This window comes from Emydura macquarii, unplaced genomic scaffold (assembly GCF_026122565.2).
Source record: "Emydura macquarii macquarii isolate MOO-44397 ecotype Brisbane River unplaced genomic scaffold, CSIRO-AGI_Emac_v2 contig_3220, whole genome shotgun sequence".
In the NCBI taxonomy this organism is placed as follows: domain Eukaryota; kingdom Metazoa; phylum Chordata; order Testudines; family Chelidae; genus Emydura; species Emydura macquarii.
Window position 1 is genome coordinate 556,898 of NW_027133357.1, and position 22,863 is coordinate 579,760.

Consider the following 22,863-nt stretch of genomic DNA (forward strand, 5'->3'; position numbering starts at 1 on the left):
TGTGCAAGGAGAGAGAGATCTTTAACCTTAAATGACTGCACTCCTGTAATCTCGGTATCTGTGTGCGTTTGACTAATTTTGTCTCAAAATGTTTTTTGAAAAATGCTTCAAACTTCTCAAAGCATCCCAGAGCAACATTCTCCAAGTGAAAAGTTCCTTTTAGTGGCTCAAAATGACTTCATGTACGTTAATTTATAGAAAAAAAATCTAAACCAAGGGGGTCCTTGTGTCCCCACCTGTTAAGTGCAGCAAATAATAGTTACATGGGCCAGAGGGTGGGGCCAGGAGCAGAGGCCGGAGCCATGGTTGGGGGGCAGGGCCGGAGCAGAGCTTGGGGCAGAGCGGGGCCGTGCTCTGTCCCCACCCCCCCATGTGGGCTGGCCTGGGCCTGCCACTCCCCCCTCAATGTTCCTCCATGCCCCCCTAGGAAGGCGTACCCCTCCAGCTGGAAGACGTCTGCTTCAGCCCCTTGAGCTTGATACATCTTGCCCTTCTGCTTCCCTGTTGAGAGATACACACGCCTCCTATTGTTTCCTTATGTTGCATCTATGTGGCCGTGTAAGGACTTTACTTCCTTTGAGTTGAGGGCCTTTTGGATGAGCCGTCTCATTCGAGTGCAGTTCTCCTTTCTAAAGGTTAGCAGCGCTGCACTAGGTTCTGGTATCTTTCTTACAACACTCAGCTTGGGAATGGGCTGGGCCACCATGAGTTAGCACAGTGGTTCTCCACCTATTACCATTGTGGGCCGCATACGCAGCTCTCTGTGTTATGTTGACTGCACCCATGCAATAGGGCCCTGAGGCTATCGCATGGGCGGCAGCGGTGTGCTGACTGGGCCGCAAGCAGCTCGTGGACTGAGAACCACTGATTTAGTGGCTCAGCTGCTATTACTGCTTCAGCCAATTCCCGTGTGTTACTGACCAGTCAGTCTCCCCTATGGTATCCTCTGCCACCACCTGTTGCAAGAAGCAATAGTTGTGTGTGTTGAGGGATTTGGACCTGCCGTGCTAGCTGACCAAGCTAGAGGAGGGCACTTGAAATCCCCCATTGTCACCATTTTGCCAGACTTGCAGTCTCTGCTCAGTGCTCTACTGTGGCCTGATGCAGACCCGCAGCCCAGCAGCAGCCCCTCACCAGGAGCCACCCTCTCCATTCTCACCATCGGCAGCGCACGGTGCTGGCACCTGACAAACCATGACACGGAGGCTCCCAGGATGACAGTAACTATTGACCTTTTTATTTCAGTCAGCTACAGCAGCTCTACATTCTCCTAAAATACTGTCCTGTCCCTCCTTTGTCACCACAAACAGCTCACCGGCAGACACACTGAAGTGGCACCAAGTCTCTCTTTAAAGCTTAGTATTAAATATTAAATATTCTCTCCTTTCCATTACTGTGTCAAGAAAAAGACAAGTTAAAACGTAAGCTACATGAACCTGAGCACGCAGCCCTGTTCATCAGCACTGCGGGCTCTGGGGCCAGCCCTCAGGAAGGCGGCGGTTCTCCTATGGATATGCAGGATATCCCGACCATGGACTAATACACGAGTTTCCTCTCTCCAGAAGTGGGGCTAAAAATAGGGCCACACAGCTGTGCTGGGGAGCAGATAATCTGCTCCCTTTGCTTTCGGAAACAGGTTTTCTGCACCAGACAGAAAATCCTAATGTGATTAAAACACTGTGACAGGGGATGTTTCTTATTCCCCATGAAGGGCTAATGGTTGAACGTGCTTCTTCCAATTGGACACCATTGGCAATGCACAGCAAATTGCTCAGAGGCAGGGCAAGGGTTTGGTCATTATGGACTTTGCTGGAGAATGTCCTCTTTTAAAAAAAAAAAGAAAAAAACCCAAATAGTTTAGAGTCTTCCTTTGATTTTAGCAAAAAAGTAGTTTAAAAAGCACTTAGGAAGCTGGTACTAGAGTCATTAGACATTCTCAGAGCAGAGAGTCGTCCGTGCATCCCCCTTCGAGTCCATAGCGAAATTCTTGCAAGTTTGAGACCCCGTAGAAGTGGACAAAGGCTGCAGCCACCACCAGCACGTGGAATATCTGATGCGACTGGAACTGTGGGGATAAAGCCCTTTGAAGTTAGACCAGCAAAAAGCCAACAAACACAAAAGGTGAGTCCTGTCCAGAGCTGTGTCAGGGATCCCTGTATCTTGCAGCACTACAAACCAGGCAGACTGGTCAGTGCCTCTAGTCGTGACCTACTGGTTCAACCCATTGCTTACCCCATAGTTTACATCTCAATGCTAAGGGGAAAAGCTCAGTACATGAGATAACGGGAGATTCCATTTATCTCACCCTACTGGAGCGAATACTGCCTGGGACACAGAGGTACATTCCTCGGCATATGTAGGTGTGGAACCACAAGCAGAGCTAAATGGAGGAGAGTGGATGGGATGACAGAATCAAATCCATCTGAAATTAGCCCCTTGACAGCAGCTAAGAGCTGCAGGAAGGAACCCACCAGCTTTTGAATTTTCAGTCTGAAACACACACTGTGGCCAAGATATAAGAAGACGTGACCTACGATTTTGAAAGAGGGACCTAGATGGTTTGGGCTGCAGAGCCAGCAGACAACCTAAGCAGGGCAACTTCCTGAGCATTGCTAGCTCCACCGCTGAAGCTGTCTGGATCGCTGTGCTTGGTTTGGGTTCTCCTTAAAAGACTGGGGCAATAGGTAAATCACTGCCTCTGGAAAAGAAACACTACTTCAGCCTCAAGAGGGAATAAGCAAGGAGTAGAAGGGGTCCGTTTTGGGAGGCCAATGGGAGGTCACAGACACACTGGGAGCGGAGAGTTTTAGTGTCAGTAACAGCACTTATTATTGGCCTATGGAGACTACAAATCCCAACATGCAATGCTTCAGCCTGATCTAAACAGCAAGGCTACACTGCGTGCTGGAGTCCTGGAACCACAGGCTACACCTGCTTTCTCTCTGGCCCCTCTTGCTCTCTTCACAATCCCCCCTTCATGCCTAGGAGAGCACCATGCCCAGAGCTGTCCCAAGCGTCAGCACTTGTCCCAGATGATTGTGACCCAGAAGCTGTGGTTCCCTAGCTCCAGGTTGCACCTCTAGACTGCACTGTAGCCCTTCTCCTGGTTTTCTTGGCAGGAGGCTGGATGACGGGGCAGGCCTGCCTTGTGGTAGCGTTTTGGTGGTGACAGCATGTCCGCAGAGAGGCCAGTGCTCTCAAAATGTCACAGCCACCCCCTCCTCCTTTCTGTGACCCCAACGAGGGCTCCAAAGAATCTTTGCTTACCGGTCCTTTCACTTCCCCAGCTGGCCCCTAGATTTAGACAAACACTTCTCCCACCAAACTCACCGCTGGAGCCACCTGTGTTCTGCTCTCCTGAATGATCTGACTCACTGTCTCTGCCCTTTCCCCGCGTCCCCTTCAGCTCTTCACCGCCAGCCTCGCTGCGCTCTGGCTAGTTTACCCCTCAAGGAGAAGGCAGACTCTTCTCACGCCCCCTGGCGAAGGCTGTACTCACCCAGATGTCAAACTTGCCAGGAAAGAAGCGCTCGGGGATGCGGGCGGCGTACAGCCCTGCTCCTGTTATGTACATCACAGCCATGAGGAAGAACCAGCCCATCTGGCCCACGGTGGTGGCTTTCACAAAGCCTTCAGCGATGGTGAAGTGCATAGTGGGCACAACGCCACTCAGCCCCAGTCCCAAAAATACCCCTGAGGGGAGAGAGACAGACAGCCTCAGCCTTCATCCAAAATACAGCCCAAGCCAGGACCTGAGCCGTAGGCTGCCCTTCAGCTCCCACAACAACAGAAGGAAGGTCTTCTCTGGGCCAGGCGGGAGTTCAGCGCTGAGGAGAGCTGCTGGGCTGACTGCTCCAGGATGGACAGCCCCACCCATACCTCAAAGCTGCCCCCAAAAGGAGGGAGAAGGGCCTCAGAGCAATGGGCACCAGTGTAAACAGGCTGACTCCACAGGAACCATGGCCCTCTTGCTTAGTCTGCCAGAAGGGCCTGCATGAGCCATCTGTGAGGGGACAGTGATGCAAGCCCCTGTCCACCAGGAGCAGATTGAGACCAGACTCCTTCAAGTGCCAGTGAGATGGAAATGGTTTTGAACGCTGTCCCCCTCAGGACTGCACTTGAACTGGAGACCAAGAAACTCTATATCCCAGTAGCAATTTCCTGAGCCATTTACTCCCCCCTACTTCTCTCCACATTGTTTCTGCATCAGGACAGACCACGGGCAGCACTAACACACCACCATATGCAGCAGGGTTCATTCAGAACCTTCTTGCTCTGCCCTGCACTGCTTGGTGGAAATGGGGTCAAGCTGGATTTTCAGTACAGCTGCTCTCCAAGCACAGCTCTCTTCCGGCAGAACATTTCCCTGCCCTCTCCAACCCAAAGGGAGACATACTTTTTGGGTAAAATTTCAGCCAAGTCCTGCTATTGAGTAGAAGCCCAGTTTGGGAAACGCAAGGTTTTTTTGGCTTAGGCAATTCAGAAATGTGGAGCTGTCAGGGTCTCTCGTGCTCCCCAAGGACTTGGTCCTTTAGTCGTAAACATTTAAAGAGTTCTGCCTATGCACAGCAGGGCACTCGGGCTAACGCTAGAACAATGCCAGCTATTGCCCTAGGCTCAGCTCAGAACCAGCCCTGACACATGCTCCCCAGTGGGAAAAGACTTCGCTGCAGGCAGATTGTCTGCTGAGCTCTGTGTGCTCCTGCAGCGTTTAGAACTAGGCACCCAGGAACGGGCTTGTCTGCAGCATCCTCCCCCGGCTGCAGAAGCGACACATTTTAGAAGATTTCTAGACCGCTGGATTGCAAAGAAAAATTTGCAAATGGAACTGATGCAGTGATGCATTCCTGAGTCTGCAGACAGACACCTCACCACAGCAGCTGAGCCGAGACACCGCCCCCTCTCCCCCCCCGCGAATGGTTTCTGTTGTACAGTTTGGGATTCAGAGGAATAGTTACAAAGAACACGTCAGTTTAAATGGCAGAATTGTTAACTGTGGTCATTTAAGCAGAAACAGCCAGCAAATATTGCATGGTAGGTGGAAGCCTGCTCATAACCTCTGCCATGGAGGAGTGGGTCTAGGTTACCACACTGCCAGCTCAGATGAGCTTTAAGGTCTTAAGCTGTGTCTACACTAGCACGGAGGTGAGTTGCAAGCTAACTCCACTGATACACCCCCTTTGTGGCCCATGTCGACTAGGCCGATCTTTGCCAGGCTAGCCGCTTGTGCTAAAAGCGCTGACTGTCCTGGGGTTTGCTTTCCTTTGAAACCAGGGAAATTAAAGAGCGAAATGTAGGTCAATGCACCAAATGTAACAGCACAGGAGTCGAGCAGCGAAGGAGTTCAGGCTCTCTGAGATGGGGACTGGCCACGACTGTGCAGTTTCTAGTTCTGCATTGCGTTAAAATGTTCCTATCAATCATGCTGCCAACGAGATGCCCAGGCTGGGTGGTGTGGTTGAGTTAACCCTGCATTTCTACTCATCTCCTGACAGAGTTTGTATTTTATACAGCGTGGGCGTCTCATACGCAACTCCCTTCTCTAACCAGGCCACCTGCACTCCCACCTGACAGGGTACAGTTCCCTCCTTGTTTCACCCCACCCCATCCACATGCCCAATCAGCAGCGGCATCTTTCAGCCAAGTGCAGAAAAGGGTGCCCGGCAGGGCACTGCCAGTGGCAGCTGCTCTGATGGCAGCACAGAGGCCAGTGCTCCCTACTTCTGGGGCATCCCCAGCTCCCACAGCTCTACGCTTGGCTGGGAAGAGAGCCAGGACCACAGCCCAGCAGTGTGACACCCTGGGAGCAGCTCCCTGGACACAGTCACAACTACTGGCAGCAATTCTGCAGCTTCTGCTTCCCTCAGAAGGTTACCCACTATCAAGTGGTCCAGGTGCCGCCAGGCACAGCAGATCCCAGGACTCACTAAATGACTTCCATCCCAGGCCTCAGTGCTCCCTCTTGCTAAGCAGGCTGACAAGTCTCCCCTGTGGCGCTGCCCTGAACCAGGGTCATGAGAGCCTTGTTCTGCTTGCAGCCTTTGTTTAAAGTGAGCCCAGGCCTCCCAGTTCAGGGGCTACTGACAATGGTATGAACGTGGTTTGTGGCAGAGCCAGGGGCGGGACAGCCCTGGGAGAAGCAGCCAGGACTCCAGCTGGGACAGGGAAGAACAGGAAGCATTGACTCAAGCTACATTTAAGGAGTTTTTAAAACAAACCAGTGAAAACTCCCTGTGCTTTCCGGTCTAGTCAACATGCAACCCTAGTCATCACAGCTGGGGGGCAGACCTGAGCAAGTAACCACTGCTCAGACACCGCATCTGCCCTGTGCTGTGGGAAGGAAACACATGCTGCCATGAACTCTGTAACAGCAGCTCAGGAAGTCATCTGGGCATACAGCATCAAGGCCAGACAAAGCTGTCACACTTGAACGTCTTGGGCCCTTCTCCTGCTCTTTTCACAACGGTTGGTTTGGGGAGAATTGGCTCAGCAAACCCAAATCAAAAGCAGATGTGTCTGTCAGAGAGTCACTGATCCCAATCGTGAGGGGTCTGCCATTGCGCCACACAGGAAGACACCAGAATCAGCTGAAGTCGGGGGGTGCAATGAGGCAAGGAAGTTACAGCTCTCTCAGGCACACAGTGGCCTGCAAATAAAGGGCCTTATCCTGTTTCCATTGAAGCCACTAAGCGCTGTGGCCTTCACTTCAATAGCAGCAGGATCATGCCACTTGCCTTTGCTGTTCAGAAGGCCAGTTTACCCAGGTCGGCCCCTGAAACCCAGCCCAGGTTCGCTCTTTCTATGCTGCTGTATTGCAAAGCAAGAACAGGTACAGCAGGAAGCTAGAGACACACACGTAGATGGGAGTTTCCATTGCCAGAGAACTGGTGGAGTGACTCCTTCTGGGGAAACTGGTTTGTGCCCACGCAGAAATGTACTGATCACTTTTCTATGGGTCCCCAAATGCCTCACACCCTGAAAATAGGCGCTCCACTGCCCTGGGAGGCAGTTGTCTCCTTATCTCCAGTTTACAGATGAGGAATGGAGCTCTAGCATGTAAGTGACCTACCCAAGACTCCTGGAGTCTGTGGCAGAGGTGTGAAATGAGCCCAGATCTCCTGAGTCTCTGTTAAATGCCTTAGCCGCAAGCCCTTCCTTCAGGCTGTGGGACTTCTCATGCACACGCCCAGTGCTGCGATCGGGAGGCGTGGCCCCAGCTACACCCAGCATGCTAGAGTCAATATTCACTAACGCCTGCTGAGCAGCTTGCGGCTGAACGAAAAGCTTTCCTACCTGCTCTGGTCTGTCTGTGCTTGGGGGTCGCAAACCGGTCCCACTGAGCGACGATGATTGCCGAGATGCCCAGGACACAGACAATGGAGAGGTAGATGAGTCGAGGCTGCGGCGAGCAGTAGAACGAGTAATAGAGCCAGGGGACAAAGCTCCCCATGATGAGCAGCGCTATTCCGGAGTAATCCAACCTAGAACACAGCCAGAGAGAGAGAACCCACGGGTCAGGCTGGAAGTGCACTCCCCTCACTGTGGCCTGTCCACACCCTCAGCTCCCTTTGTGGCAGACTTCATGCTCTCCAGGGATAACCCTACAGACTTTGCCACCCCCACCTACATCTGCTGGCCTAGCTGGGGTGAGAACGCGGCTGGAAAGAACTGCAGCAATGCATTGGGGGTGCCTATGTTTGAATTCCGAGTGAGTGTGTGGAGCCGAGGCATAGGAGGGTGGGTTTGTATGGCTGATGAGGACGTGAGCAGAATTAGGTGTGTGTGCAGTTTCCTGCCTGTTTAGTGACAGCACGGATAGGACAAGCAATGGGACAGCCTCAGGGGGAAGCAGTTGGCTCTTAGCCCTTGTTTGCACAGGAGTATTTACAGCAGGTTTCATCCCAAAGTGCTTGCACTTCACCACTGAAACGCAGCCATCTCCAGGGCGAAGAGCAGCAGCTGTGTAACATCCCACAGCACAACAGGGCATTTTGGCTAAGGGTACCACAGCAAAGCCTGCTCTGAAGAAAACACACGACTGGGATCTTTAGTGCTGTGCAGAGCACACTGGAGACATCACAGGAGGCAGCACCTGGTAGGCGAATACCTTTGGCAGACTTGCCTGAGCAAGGTCTGACCAAAAGCCTTGCCTGCTACATTGTTTAGTGCCTGGAAGGCAAAGCCTGGGTTAGGTCTCCCCTAGGTCACGGGTTAGCAGCGTCTGCTACTAAACACAGGGGTTTGCGGCTGTTTTGCCGCAGCCGACTCACTTTGAAAAAGTCCGGGAGACCTTCTCGGAGTGACAGTAGACGGTGTGGAACAGCCAGGAAAAGCTGAGGCACAGCACTGCTCCGAGGAAGAACATCCCGAACACCACCTTCTCCTGAAGAGGGGCCATGAAGTACATGTTGGGCCTCAGCATGGTCAGAATCCCCAGGAAGAGGAACAGCACAAAACCTGCAGCCAACACACCGAGAGTCAGTCAGCCGCAGGACCAGCCGCCCAAAGGAGCGCTGCAGAGAGCCCGCGCGATGGCAGCAAGCTGGCGTTTCATAGCAGAGCAGGGGGAAAATCAACGCCATCATTGTAACCCCGGCCTGCCCCCAGGAGAGAACAGCACAGGAGGGTCCCAAGGAGTGGTCAGTCATTACAGCCAGAGATAACACAACTGGGTCAGCCCCCTCTGTTAACAGGGAAACTCGGACGCTGCCCAGGGAACAAGAACAGCAGCATGGGGACTAGTCTGGATCTCCCTGGCAGGGCCAGCAGCAGTGCGTTGCTGTGCCCAGTGCAAAGTGCATTCTGCTCTGCCACCTTGGAGGGGCCAAATCTGTTTGGGGGCGAGCAGTGGGGAAGGGCCAGGATGCCCTACTTATTCTCCGAAGACCCAGCAGCCTCTAGAGAGGAATGTGAGGCAGCGCCCTGCCAAGCTCATCAGTTCTGCTCCTGGGGGTGGGGAGAAAAGAGGGCTCGTCTGAGAGGCTCCTTCCTCCAGTGGCATTAGCAACACTAAGTCTTGAGGCCTGGGAGCTTGGGACTGGGGCCCACAACTGCTGCCATCTGACTGCCAGGCTGGTCATTGATACCGACACTGCTCAATTCCCAGGGAAAACCATACTGAAAACGCATGGTCCCAGCTGCTCCGGACAGGTCGGGCTCATGCATGCAGCTTTCCCCAAATGGATCCCAGGACCTGTGTTGGAGGGTGGGACCCACTTGTAGATAAAAGCACAACTGACCCAGTCCCCCCTGGGCCATGGGACTCAGCACACCCTGGAAGGCACATGCCCCCAGCTTCTGGGGACTTGATGGAAGAGCTCATTCTTGCATCAAACTTCTGGAGCCAAGAGGACCTCTCTGCCTGCAGGGCTAGAAGGTGGATGGTGTGTGATGGGGCTTAGCATGGCCAGGTGACTGGTTTTAATAAGGTTTCAGTCTGCATCCAGCCCTCAGCAGGGGTTGCCCAGCAGGAAAGTGGCTGTTGTGGGCCATTTCACAAGTGGATGACATACACTTCCCTCCCTGCAGGAGGAACTGCTCATCTGACCACCACCACCAGCTTGGGCGCACGGAGCCACACCTTTACCCAGCGGCAATGAGCAGGAACTGCCTCTGGCCAGGTTCCCCTGTAAAGGCCCTGACCCTCACGCCGTCTGTCAGGGAGGGCAGACATCACTCACTGTGCCCTCCCCCTCACTTCACTGAAATGGAGGCTGGGCCAAAAGGGGCCAGGAAGTTCTGCTGAGCACTGACTGGGGCGCTCTGAGGAGGCCAATGACAGGCCTGAGTTATGGGACAGACATGCTGGCCAGGACTTTACGTGAACTATAGCTCGCCTGCCAGTTACATTTAGTCGACCAAGTTGGCTGTGGGCAGCCCCCCCTCGAGCCCGCCAAGCTCTGGGCTCACTGGATGAGCACAGCTGCAAACTGGCTGAGATTTGCCAGACAGTGAGCTGGTGCCCATCATAAAGGAGTCTAGGAGAGCCTGGACAGTCTCAGCTGTCCCAGGGGTCAGAGCCTTGTGTGTCTTGTGACACTGGGCCTAGGTAGTGACCTGGCCTCCCCACACACAGCCCTCGCCCAAAGGTCAAGTGCACCCTGGCTGCAATGACAGCAACATAATCCCTAAAGTGCATCCAGCTACTTGTCTGGTGCTCGGCGCAGAGCTACGCCTGGATCTCCGACCCGGTGAGCTAGATCCAGACGAAGAGGGAGCAGCGCGCATGCCCTGCCAGGATGAGCCCACTTTGAGCCTGCCAGGGCGTTTCAAATCCTGGCTGTGCCAGGGGAGGCAGGCGTTTCAGCTTCTTCATTTCCGGCTACCTGGCGACTGAGCAGCGTGTGTGACTGGGGGCAACCAACCCCGCATGCAGCATCAAATGAGACCGGGAGGGAGGCGCTAGGGAACATGGAGGGCTCAGCACCAAACGGGGGGACAGACATTCTTCACGGTTCTCAATGGGAGCAGCACCCACGTGCACCTTCCCTGAGCCCAGCCAGGCCCAGGAGTTCACCTCGGCAGGCTTAGCAGATGCTGAACGTAGACGTGTCTGTTTCTGCAGATTAATATTCACCGGTGCCATCCACCAGCTCATCCCAGGAATCCCTGTGTCTGTTCCCCTCCTAGACGGGTCATTGCTCTGCCAGCTCCACGGCCCCTCAGATGTGTGTGTAGCGATAACAGGGCTAATAGATAATATGGCTAAGCCTGCACGGGACTACTTTTAATTCCACTCCTGCTATTATTGCAGCGGGTCCTGCCCCCCCCCGTTCCACTACAGGGCTCTACAGTCATCCAGTGCGGGGCTCGAATGGCTACTGCCGCAGCCCCATGGAGGATCTGGTGCAGCAGGAACCCAGCAGTGACCTAGGCCCTGAAACATTCTACCAACACTCCGGCTAGTAAAATGATTTGCAGGCAGCATGGGGGATCCAAGAGAGGCCCAACCTCCTAGAGAGCCAGGTTTGCAGCCCTGGCAGAGCTTCAGCCCTTTGGGGAAGACAAAATAACTCCCAGGGGACTCCTCTGCCCCTCTGACTGAGGGGGCAACCATGACAGGCCAACAGACAGCTCCCTCCATCCCCTCGCTGGGAAGAAGTTCTCCCCTTCTTCCTGCCTGCTGAGAAAGGAAGGGTTCTGCTCTATGTGAGAGAGACAACACTGAGTGAAACTTTTCCCCTGGTAAAAGGCCAGTCACTAGGGTCGGCCTATGAGCCCTTTGAGGCAAGGCCCTTGCCTTGTGAGGCATCTGTCAGAGGTGCCACAGAAATACCCATCGGCCCAGGACTTTGTGCTCCCCGCTAAGTCACCTAGTAAGTGAGTCCAGATGTTGCCCGTCTCTGTGTGTATTCGGAAGATGCTCTTGAAGCAGGCTCTGAAGGACGGCATGGGGGGCCTGTGTCCATGCAGGAGATAATCGTTATCCTTCAGCCAGTCCGGGAGCACATCATAGGGAATCACCCTCCAGCGCCCTTCCCACACCTGCAACACACAATCCGCACAGGCGGTTACTCTGAGTGGCATCCCCTGGCCAGGCCTGGCAGCCACGCCAGAGCCAGTCTTGGGTCTGCTACCTATTGTTCCCATAGTGCCTGCTGTTGAGAAAGTAACACTGAAAACCAAACAGATCTCGCCAGTCTCTTCTGCGAAGCACATACCGGACTGGCCCATCCTGCTCTCCACATAGCACGATACCTCAAGAGCAAGTTCCCTTGCCGCAAAACTAAATGCTCTGCAAAAGCCCTCAGGATGCCCATATAGGGCCAAAATCCTGCAGAGTGCTGGGCATTCCCCACCCTCAATACCCTGGGACTGACAGTGACCAGCACTCTCAGAATTTGGCCCTTCATTACCCGAAAAGGTGACACTGTTAGTTGAACCCTGGCCAGTGATGCGACGCTGTGAAGAAAACCCCAACAGAGTTAATTCAGGAGTGAACTGGGGCCACGCTTTCAGTGTGGGGCATTCTGGCCCCAGCAATCACTGCACTAGCCCTTTCCTCCCAGAGATCCACAGGTTAATGAGTACAGAAACTTCTGCATAGTTTGCAAGGCCCATTGGAGCGCAGGAATAACAGGCAGCTAGCAGCCGGTGCTCCAGACCCCAGGATTGATCAGAGGGCTCTGCCGAGCAAAGAAGGGCAGGGGTTTGCACCATTCTGGCTCCTGTCAGACATGGATGGCCCCACGTGCACTAGACATACCCAGATTGTTCCCCCTGTCAGGTCATTTGCCTTCTCCAAACTGCATGTTGGGTCAGTGCTGGCTTTAGGGGGCTTCTCAGAAGCACCAACAGCAAGGGCGGGAAGCAGAAAGAGCATGTCCCAGTTGCTGCTGTTCACGTCCCACACTACTCTTGGTCCTGCTGTTGGAAGTTTGTTAAGCTCTTGTTCAGGCCCCCTAGAAGAGCAACCCAAATGCACCAGATTTAGTCACCCATGTTCATGGGGTACTCCTTACAAGGAAGATTAACCCCAATGCAGACCCAGCACAATGCCTCTGATTCAGTCACAGCAGAGGAGAACGGCAGCCGAGAGCCTGGCAACTATCCTCCATCGGCCAGGATCCGGGGTTGTCAGGAGCTAACAATACCTTATACACAAATTCCTCCATCTTTTCCATAGCATGATGAGCCTGAAGAGGCAGAGTCAGAACGCGGACCACCTCCTCTTCCTCCTCCTCCTCCTGGGGCGCTGTGCATGGCTGCTCCTTGGCCTAAAGAGAGACATGCCAGTATTTGTCACAAACCATGACCTGCTAGAGGATGTGCCGCCAAGATGTGGAGAACTTAGAAAACAGCAAGTTCATTCCAACCAAACGGGAGGTGACCCTTTAGAATATACAGGTGCTACAGCCCTTCTGAGAAGGGAGAGATGAAAGCACCCCCAGTCGCCACTGCTTATGCAACATGGTACTGTCTTAACCATCACATAGGAGGGCTAATCCCCGATTTAGTCTTGCTTGGAACAAGGAGTAGAGTGGAGGATTTTCCTTCTTTACAGTCAAGGGGACAGCCCAAAATGGCCATTCTGTTCTTGCCAGGGAAGCAAGCCCAGGAAACGAGTCAGGTACCAGCCGACACAGGAGTGTTAAAAGGACAGAGGTGGCCCCCTTTTCACTGAACGCCTAAAGCAGAGGCTGCTGTGAACATTCTGCCCCCCATTTATTACTAACAGCTATTAGAAGACGACCCCTAAGTTTAAGAGTCACAAAAGCAGGTAAACCAATAAGAATGCTGCTTAGAAATTCTGCAGTGCACCCAATTCACCTGTAGGCACCACTGTCAGCAGGTGTGCAGAGGGTGTTCCTTGACTGACACTATGGGGCGAGGTTTGTTGAAGACTGGCTGAGCCCAGTTCACCCTCCTCCCTCTGCCCCAGAAAACAGTAGCAAGCTGGGGTGGGAGGGGTTCTTTACTTATGACAGGTTAGTTTCTATGCAATGGAATAAGATTTCCAGGACAGATTTTCTGACACTTGTCATCACTCTGACCAACACAGAGTGGGTGCAAATCCTCACCATTCAGATTCAGTCGCATTTCACCCCCCCGTGCACTGGTGTAAAGGGGCGACAAGGGTCAGGGTTTATTGCAGGGAGCCCAAAGCCCCACATCTCCATACACCAAGCTGCTAATGGGATTACAGGCAGCTTTCTGGGTTAATCTGCGAGGACAGTGTTGAGAGCCTAAATAACCAGGAATGTATCAGTCTGTAAGTCTGGGGAGTGCAGCGCACATTACACTACACTGCTCTACTCATCTTCAACGGGACTGACCGGAAGCAATTTATAGGGAGAAACAGCACCGAATGGGTTTGGTTTCCAGACTCACAGCAGCTGCCCTCAACACCAGGGGCCTGGGGGCACTCTCTTGGATTATGGCTTACACTGGCTGAACTGGCAGCTCCCTGGTCTCCCTTCTCCTCAAGCAGCGGCCCCAGTTCTGCTAGCTCCAAATCATCTCCTTCTCGGCTGCTGTTGGAAAGTCCATTTCCTTGGTTGGTTGCTGGCCCTTTGCGGGACGACATCTGGTCAACACACAAAAGCTCTTGAGCTTCAACCCGGGTGAAGGCTGAAGGTCAGCAGCGGGTCCCTCTGTGTCCTTGTACATTCACACTAGGAGCAAAAACAAGACAAGAGACGTTGCAGGTCTGCCCCCTTCCATGTCCCACCTGATCAGCTCTTCCATCCCAATCCGCCACACCAGTATATAGTATACGGTATATAGTAGTATAGTATATTGCATAGTGCTGTACATACGAAGAATGCTTAGCAAGTAACCCAGCATCAAGTCCCACAAACCCCAGTATCCTAACTCAGCTGCACAATAGTCCCATGTTTCACGAAAGGTTCCAGCTCTTATGCAGCACAAAACAATCAATGGATCAGAGCCCAAAGCAAAAGGAGAGACCAGTCCAGGGACATGAGCCCATAGGAAGTAATGTGCACAGCTGGCATATGCATTAGTTCTACTCAGTCAGGGCAAGGCATCTGTTTATGGGTGAACAAGATGTTAGTTTTTTCCATCATGACAGGAATTTGGCAAGTGTGTTTTGTGCCCATACAGCTCCCTGACAGTTTTGCCGTTCATCAGTTGGACAGAGTGAGCGCACAAAGACCATTTTGTTCTTCCACCCAGAAACCACCTTTTCCTTGCTTTTAGGCACAATCCCTTCCTGGACGCTGGAATACCCTGGTTTCTACGAATCCACTCAGCTTTTCTAACATCAAAGCAAAGAGTCAGACCATTAGGAACTGCTGCAGTCACAAGGAGCAAGCCTGCCCCCAACCAGTACACAGTTCTGAGATTTGGGCAAACCACTCTCTGAAGGGCCTTGGTGCCTCACCTTCGAGTTATGAGTCCGAAGGAGACCACCAGACTACACGTAAACACAGCAATGAGTGTTACAGGAACCTCCCTCAGCAAAGTCTGGGAGACCATTCGACCCCCATGCCAGGGGATCCTAAGCATCTTGTCTCCTTATTCACAAACAGCTGGCACTGCCCAACAATGTATATGGAGAAAACAGTGGATTAAGAAAAAATAACCAATTCTGTTATTCCCACACCCTGGAGTACCTGAATGAGCTCGTTTTGCTGTACAGCCCAATTAGCTGCTGGGCTAGCTCTGCTCTCACTCCTTAAAAGTCAGTGGCCAAGACCACGCAGAGGCAGACTTAATGGGACTTGACAGAACTTGGAGTTTGCAGGATTCGTTCTTGCAGGGTTAGGGTCCCCTGTCAGGTACATTCAGGCCTTGCCCTGCCTCCTCTCCAGCGAGCAGTGGAACATTCTCATGCAAGTGTAAGGGCTTAAGATATCAACCCTACACAATTTGCAAACTCACTTTTTAGTCTTTATGGTTGTGAAGGAAAAATACCTTTCCAAATACAAAGAATGTAAGGGATGCAGCACTGGCCTCCTGAATCTGCACATAGACAGCTCCAGCGCCTCTCTGCTACTCTTCACCTGAATCTGCACATAGACAGCTCCAGCGCCTCTCTGCTACTCTTCACCTACCAAGCAGCAGCAGAGGGAAAGTGACAAGACTGGTCAATGCTACCAGTGAGAGCCCTGTGCACAGCAATGAAACTGTCAAGAATTAGGTGAATTTCAGGATACTGCTGCCAATAGGGCAAGTTATCAGCCACAGCAGGCACCACAGGAGTTAATGGTCAGAGAGATGGATCCATAGGAGAAGTGGTGGTGAGGCGGGAGAAACTGAGTAGCAGAACTACCTCCACAGCAGAAGCAGAGATTCTCACCTGGATATAGCCCCAAGACGTCTCTGGTGACGCCCCCCCATACTCATTTCTTGTAGCACTCCCTGGCTGGTAGGTTCAATCCTCTGGTCAGAAGGTGTCCAGTAAGATGTCCAGCCCTGGCTACCTTTACACCAGGCTGCAATCCCCATGTATTTCAGACAACCTTTCCATGGCCGCTGTCCCAGATTAGGGTGTCAATAGAGGAGGTTTTGGAACAAACTGATGACTAAAACAATAATAAGCAACCAGGACCAGATGGTATCCACCCGAGAGTTCTGTAATTTCATATTAGAGTTTCCTCAGGACTATTAACTCTGGTATGTGACATTTAAATCAGCTTCTGTACCAGATGACGAGAGGATAGCTAATGTGACACTAATTTTTCAAAAAGGCTCCACAGGCAATTGTGGCAATCATAGGCTAGTAAGCCTAACTTCAGTATCAGGCAAATTGGTTGAAACTATACAAAAGAACAGAATTATCAGACACATAGAGGAACACAATTTGTTGAGGAAGAGTCAACATGGTTTTTGTAAAGGGAAATCATGCCTCACCAATCTATTAGAATTCTTTGAGTGGATCAACAAACATGTGGATAAGGGTGATCCAGCGGATATAGTGTACATGGACTTTCAGAAAGCTTTTGACAAGGTCCATCATCAAAGGCTCTTAAGCAAAGTTAGCAGTAATGGGATGAGAGGAAAGGTACTCTCATGGATCTGTAACTGGTTAAAAGAAAGGAAACAAAGGGTAGGAATAAATGGACAGTTTTCACAATGGAGATAGGTAAATAGTGGTGTCCCTAAGGGGTCTGTACTGGGACCAGTGCTGTTCAACATAATCATAAATGATCTTGAAAAAGGGGTAAACAGTGAGGTGGCAAAATTTGCAGATGATACAAAATTCTCAAAATAGTTAAGTACAAAGCTGACTGCAAAGAATGAATAAGGGACCTCACAAAACTGGGTAACAGGGCAACAAAACTGTAGATGAAATTCAGTGTTGATAAATGCAAAGTAATGCACCATTGGAAAACAATCTCCACTATACATACAAAATGATGGGGTCTAAATTAGCTGTTACCACTCAAGAAAGAGATCTTAGAGTCATTAGCAATAGCCCTCCAAAAACATCCACTCAATGTACAGCGGCAGGTTAAAAAAAAAAAAGCAACCAGAATGTTAGGAACCATTAGGAAAGGGATAGACAAGACAGAAAATATCGTATTGCCTCTATGGTATGGCCACATCTTGAATACTGTGTGCAAATCTGGTCACCCATCTCAAAAAAGATATATTAGAATTGGAAAAGGTACAAAGAAGGGCAACAAAAATGATTGAGGTATGGAACAGCTTCCATGTGAGGAAAGATTAAAAAGACTGGGACTTTTCAAATTGGAAAAGAGATGACTAAGAGGAGATACGATACAGGTCTATAAAATCCTGATTGGTGTGTAGAAAGTGAATAATGAAACGTTATTTACTCCACATAACACAAGAACTATGGGATCACACAATGAAATCAATAGGCAGCAGGTTTAAAACAAACAAAAGGAAATACATCTTCACACAATGCAGTCAACCTGTGGAACTCATTGTTGGGAATGTTGTGAAGGCCAAAATTATAACAGGGTTCAAAAAAGAACTAGGTAAGTCCATGGAGGATAGGTCCATCAATGGCTATTAGCCAGGATGGGCAGGGATGCAACTCTATGCTTTGAGTGTCCATAGCATTTGTTTGGCAGAAGCTGGGAGTGGATGACGGGATAGATCACTTGATTGCCTGTTCTGTTCATTCCCTCTGAAGTACCTGGCACTGGCCACTGTCAGAAGACAGGACATTGGGCTAGAGAGACCATTGGTCTGACCCAGTATGGCCATTCTTATGCTTTTTGAAGCCATTCCCTTTATTTTCAGCATCTGACATTGGCCATCCCCATTTTTTGTACTGCTGGAAATCGACTCCACTTGGATGAGGGACACCTCAGATCTTAAGGCCACTGATTTTGGGTTGCTTGGGGTGTTCTCTGTCATTTCACCATATGACACGGATGCCTTTCATACCGTATAAGTGTAGCCATGTCTGTCCCAGGATATTGGAGAGACAAAGCGGGTGAGATAATATCTTTTAATGGACCCACTTCCGCTGGTGAGAGAGACAAGCTTCCAAGCCACACAGAGCTCTCAAACTTCTCTCTCACTAAACGAAGTGGGTCCAGTAAAAGATACAATCTCAACCACCTCGCCTCTCCCACTGATGTCTCGCAGGAAGTGAATGAAAGCACGCAGCTCACACTGAAAAAGGTTTTAGCCGCTCTTGCCGCCCCACGGATGCCAGGAACCCGTCCCTAGATAGCCTGATGCAGCCTATGTGGGTCTCGGAGCCTCCCGCTGCGGGGCGGCAGACGGGACAGGCCCGGTTCCCCTGGCGAGGGCGGTGTGTGTCCAGCCCATACGCAGAGCATCCAGGGAGCTGCTACGGCCCGGGGAGGGCTACAAGCCCCTCGCCAACAGAGACGCGGCCTCGCTCAGCCGGCCTCCCGGGCGCGCCAGCCCCGAGATTCACGTCCCCCGATCGGTGTCTCTAGGAGCCGGGCCGGGCCAGGAGCGAGGCAGCCACACGGACGTGACCGGTGCCCGGCCTGGCCCAGCTAACGGGGGGCAAGGGGGCCCGACCCGACGCGGGAGATGGCTCCCTCCGTCGGGGGTCAGGGCAGCAACCGGACAGCCCGGCCCTGGGCAGGTCACGCCGGGCTCGCGGAGAGACCCGGACCGCGGCCTCCTCACCGAGCACCGGCGCGAGGCGGCTCCCGGGCCAGCCCCCGCCCGCCGTAGGACGCGCCCGCCCTGCCCCCAGCCCGCACTCACCGGCCCCTACATCCCGGGCGGCAGCAGCTCCGGCCGGCAAGTACAACACCGGAAACAGCCAGTCCGGGGATCTACGCAACTTCCGCCCCCCAGGATTCAGGAAGCACTGCCCAAGCCCGGCGCAGCGCACCACGTGACTCGGGGCACCTGGACTTCCGCTGTGGGGCGGAAGTCAGGCTGCAGCTGGACAGGACTGTGCTCCCCCCTGATTGGCTGCTAGGAGCCCCTTGGCTGGTTTGAGTGGACACGTGGGCTGTGTGGGCACCCTGACTGCCGGAGCGGCCTTCTGCCGGGCGCGTGCGCTGTGCTGAGAGCTGCCCACGTGGTGCCTGCTAGCCCCGCCCCGCTGGGGGATCGCCGGCGCTGTGGGGGCAGGACGGGAGGAGCCACCTGTGCCGGCTTCGTTGACGGGCCGGGCCAGGCCGGCGGCGATCCCCCCCCCGCCACGTCACTTGCCCAGCAGCGCCCTTTGCTGCGGGGCCGCTGCCGGTAGCTAGCCTGGGTCACGGCCTTGGCGTAGGAAACAGGAGCAGCTTGCGGGGATCCGGCCCCGCCCCGCCACTCTGCACAGCAGCTGTTCGCTGCCAGCCTTGCTCCAGCAAGACATGGCCTGTGCCCGGCCATAGAGCGGGTCTGTGCAGCTCTGCAGTGCCCCAGGCTGACTCCCTGCCGGCCGCAGGGCTTGTGGCGAAGCCTGCCAGGACAGGCCCTAGCCAGGCTCCTTGGGAAACCTCCAGTGAAGGAGCTGCCACCACGTCTCCAGGCCCTGGTGTCCTATGTCCTGCTGTCCTTACAGCTGGGCAACTGCTCCTGAGCTGTAACCTACATCTGCTGTGCTGTGGTTTGAACCCATTGCCTCATGTCCTGCCCCTGTGGCAAGAGAGAACAACTTTTCAACATCTTTTTATGGCCGCCTTTCAACTGTTTGACTGCTGTCACATCCGCTCTTAATCTCTTTTCCAAGCGCAACATAGCCAGCTCCTTCTGCCTTCGCACATATGGCTTGCATGCTGTCCCTGTGATCATCTTTGGCACCTGCCTCTTTGCAGTTTCTCTACATCCTTTCTATACACTGGTGACCAAAACTGGACACATTACTCCTGCTGAGGCTTACCCAGCACTGAGTAGAGCAGTACTGTCATCTCCCATGACTTGCATGCCATGCAACCTCTGTTAATGCAACCTAAGATTGCATTTGCTTTTTTTTGCAACAACATCGTGTTGCTGACTCACGTTGAGATTGTGATCCACCACAACTCCCACATCCTTCTCAGCAGTGTTGCTGCCAAGCCAGTTATCCTCCATTTTGTATTTGTTCATTTGTCTTTGCTGAATTTCATTTTATTGTCTATAGCCCAGTTCTCCATTTTATCAAGATCCCTCTGAATTTTAGCTGTATCCTCCAGTGTATTGGCAAGCCCCTCATCTTTGTGTCAGCTGCAGAGTTGATCAGTACGCTCATTATCTACATCCAGGTCATTTATAAGGATGTTAAACGGCACTGGACCCAGAACAGATCCCCTGTGGAACCTCACTTGAGAACCTCTCTCCAATCCAACATCATTCCATTGATAGTTACTCTTTGTTTGCAGTTGTTTAACCAATTATGAATCCACTTAATGGTAGTTCTGCCAAACCCACATTTCTCCAGCTTACTTATCAGAATGTCATGTGGGACTGTGTCAAAAGCCAGTCCCACTTCAGTCCTTGCTGAAGTCCAGGTGTATTATGTCCACTGCATTCCCCCTCCACCAAATCAGTTACACTATCAAAGAAGGAAATCAAGCTGGTTCTTAGTAAATCCATGCTGGCTGCTAGTGATTGCCCCTTCATCCTCCAGGTATTTGCAAACTAAATGTTTTATACATTGCTCTAGTAGCTTCTCAGGTTTCAAACTCAGGCTGACTGGTCTATAGCTCCCTGGCTCCCGCTTCTTAAAGATGGGCACTATGTTAGCCCTTCTCCAGTCTTCCAGACGCCTCCTTTTATCCATGAATTTGTAAATATTACTAGTAGCTCTGAGACTCCTTCAGCTAATTCCTTCAGTACCCCTGGGTGAATAGCATTGGGACCCACTGATTTGAATTCATTCAAATTGGTCAGAAGATCATAGACATTTTCTTTACTTATCCCAATTTGCATCCTGTCCCCTTTATTGTCTATGGTAACTTGATAGTCGTCCAGTCACCTGTTGTTTTTTCTGAGAGGACTGAAGCAAAGTAGGCATTGAGCAGCTCTGCTTTTCTATCATCTTCTGTTACCAGCTCACCTTCTCCATTGAGCAGTGGACCCACATAATCTCTGATCTTTCTTTTTTGTTATTTGGAATGCGGTGTACAATTCTGATCACCCATTTTCAAGAAAGATGAATTTAACCTGGAACAGTTGCAGAGAAGAGCTACTCGGATGCTCAGGGGCATGGAGGGCCTATCTTATGAGAGGAGACTGGAAGAGCTTGGCTTGTTTGGTCGAGCACAGCAAAGCTGAGAGGGGATATGACTGCTTGCTACAAATATGTTAGGGGGTAAAAACCAGGGAGGATGAAGCATTATTGAAGCTAAAGGACAACGTTGGCATGAGAACAAATGGATATAAACTGGCCATGAACAAATTCAGGCTGGAAATTAGAAGATGAAGAACCATCAGAGGGTGAGGTTCTGGGACAGCCACCCCATAAGCACTGTGGGGGAAAACAACTTAATTGGGTTTAAGAGAGAGATGGACAAATTTGTGAGTGCAATTGTTGTGACATAATGTACCCCATGTACACCCTAATGGTGTGATTTGTGTATCATTCGTGTTCACCCTCACAGTGTAACTGTGTATTGTCTAAACAATGAGAGTTCTGTAGCACTTTAAAGACTAACAAATTTAATTTCAGCAGGCATAAGCTTTCGTGGGCTTCAGCCCACGTCCTCAGATGCAGTTGGAAGGTGTTTTTGGAATGCTCATGGCATATTGAACATTATTGTTATGGTAGCATGTTTCCTGCAGTGTCATACATATGTACAGATTTGAAACTCTGCTGTATCCTATGTCCAAATGTGGGTCCCACATGGTTTGAATAGATGCAGAAGATCACAAAGCCGTGGTTCCACACCCCGCAGAGGCATGCATACAAGTACAATGGATGGGCCTAAGCACCTGTGAGCACTTCAGCTGAAGTGGAAGAAATTATGCCCATTGCCAGACAGGCTGATCACCTGACCCCAGCGGGTGTTGGGGAAACTTGTTAAAAGCTGAGGCCTCTTTGTCTTGGGTTCTCCCCTGGAATCCGTCTTCTAAGCAACACCAAAGACAGAGAATCTACCCACAGGGAGTGGGGGGCCTGGTTGCAAGAGGCATCACAACCAGCCTGTGTGGTAAGCTGAATACAGACTGACACATTAATCTTAGGTTAAGATGTGAGTTATCTTTAGTTAATTGTGATTAACTCCTTATTAATAATCTGATTTAGATTCACTTAAGTTTATTGACTACAGTAAGATTTTATTTGTTTGTTTTATCTAAAACAGTGCATGTGGATTGAGTGTGTGCAGAAACCACGTAGCGTCAGAGCTGGTGCACATCAATTTCTTTGATAAATTGATGGTCAAGTGTAAATGAGTTTGCAGTGTGCAGCACTGAACCCTTCAAGTTGGCAGTTCCCGGGGTTGCATCTGGGATGGGGGGTGTTTTCTGGGAGTCTATCCCATAAGTGGCTGGCCAGAGCGCTCCTTCACTAGGTGAGGTACTGATTACATGCAGGAGGCTGGGTGTGGGCCAACCCAGGAGTGGGTGGTTCACATAGCAAAGCGGGGTAAGTCGGGGCCCAGGAGTGAGGAATTGGGGTGATGCATCTACACACCAGTCCAGATTGGGGGAGGGGGAAGGAATGTCACCGTGGTGCAGTGAGCACACTATAGGCACAGCTTGTTGCTCTGAATGAGGCTCAGACTTTGAGCACTGGTATTTGTGATTTTAAGTGCAGTGGCTAAGAACAGTCAGGAGGGGATCACAGTTTATCTTCTGTTTGATTACTTTAGGAGAGAGAAATAAGCACAGGGAAATATAAAGCTGTCTGGCAGTGAGGCAGCTGCAAAATTGGAGATCGCTCGGCTACAAGCCCAACAGAAAGAGAGAGAATGTGCGTTCCAAAAGTGGCAAGTAGAAATTAAGCTTAAAGGCTAGGGAAACTGAGGAAGCTGACCACAGACAGGCTTTGAAGTTAAAGCCACAAGAGGCAATTGCAGC

General features: G+C 51.7%; 1 protein-coding gene across 1 annotated transcript; it reads right to left on the reverse strand.

Moving 5' to 3' along the window:
* Window positions 1-1,215: 1,215 nt before the first annotated feature.
* Window positions 1,216-18,766, reverse strand: ADIPOR1 (adiponectin receptor 1). The gene is made up of 8 exons (XM_067531575.1): window positions 18,631-18,766; window positions 13,886-14,114; window positions 12,594-12,716; window positions 11,313-11,484; window positions 8,271-8,457; window positions 7,294-7,481; window positions 3,500-3,693; window positions 1,216-2,065 (listed from the first exon to the last, which is right to left on the reverse strand). The coding sequence occupies exons 2-8, from the start codon at window positions 14,024-14,026 to the stop codon at window positions 1,937-1,939; spliced, it is 1,134 nt and encodes a 377-aa protein (XP_067387676.1). The 5' UTR covers window positions 14,027-14,114; window positions 18,631-18,766; the 3' UTR covers window positions 1,216-1,936.
* Between the last annotated feature and the right edge of the window lie 4,097 nt (window positions 18,767-22,863).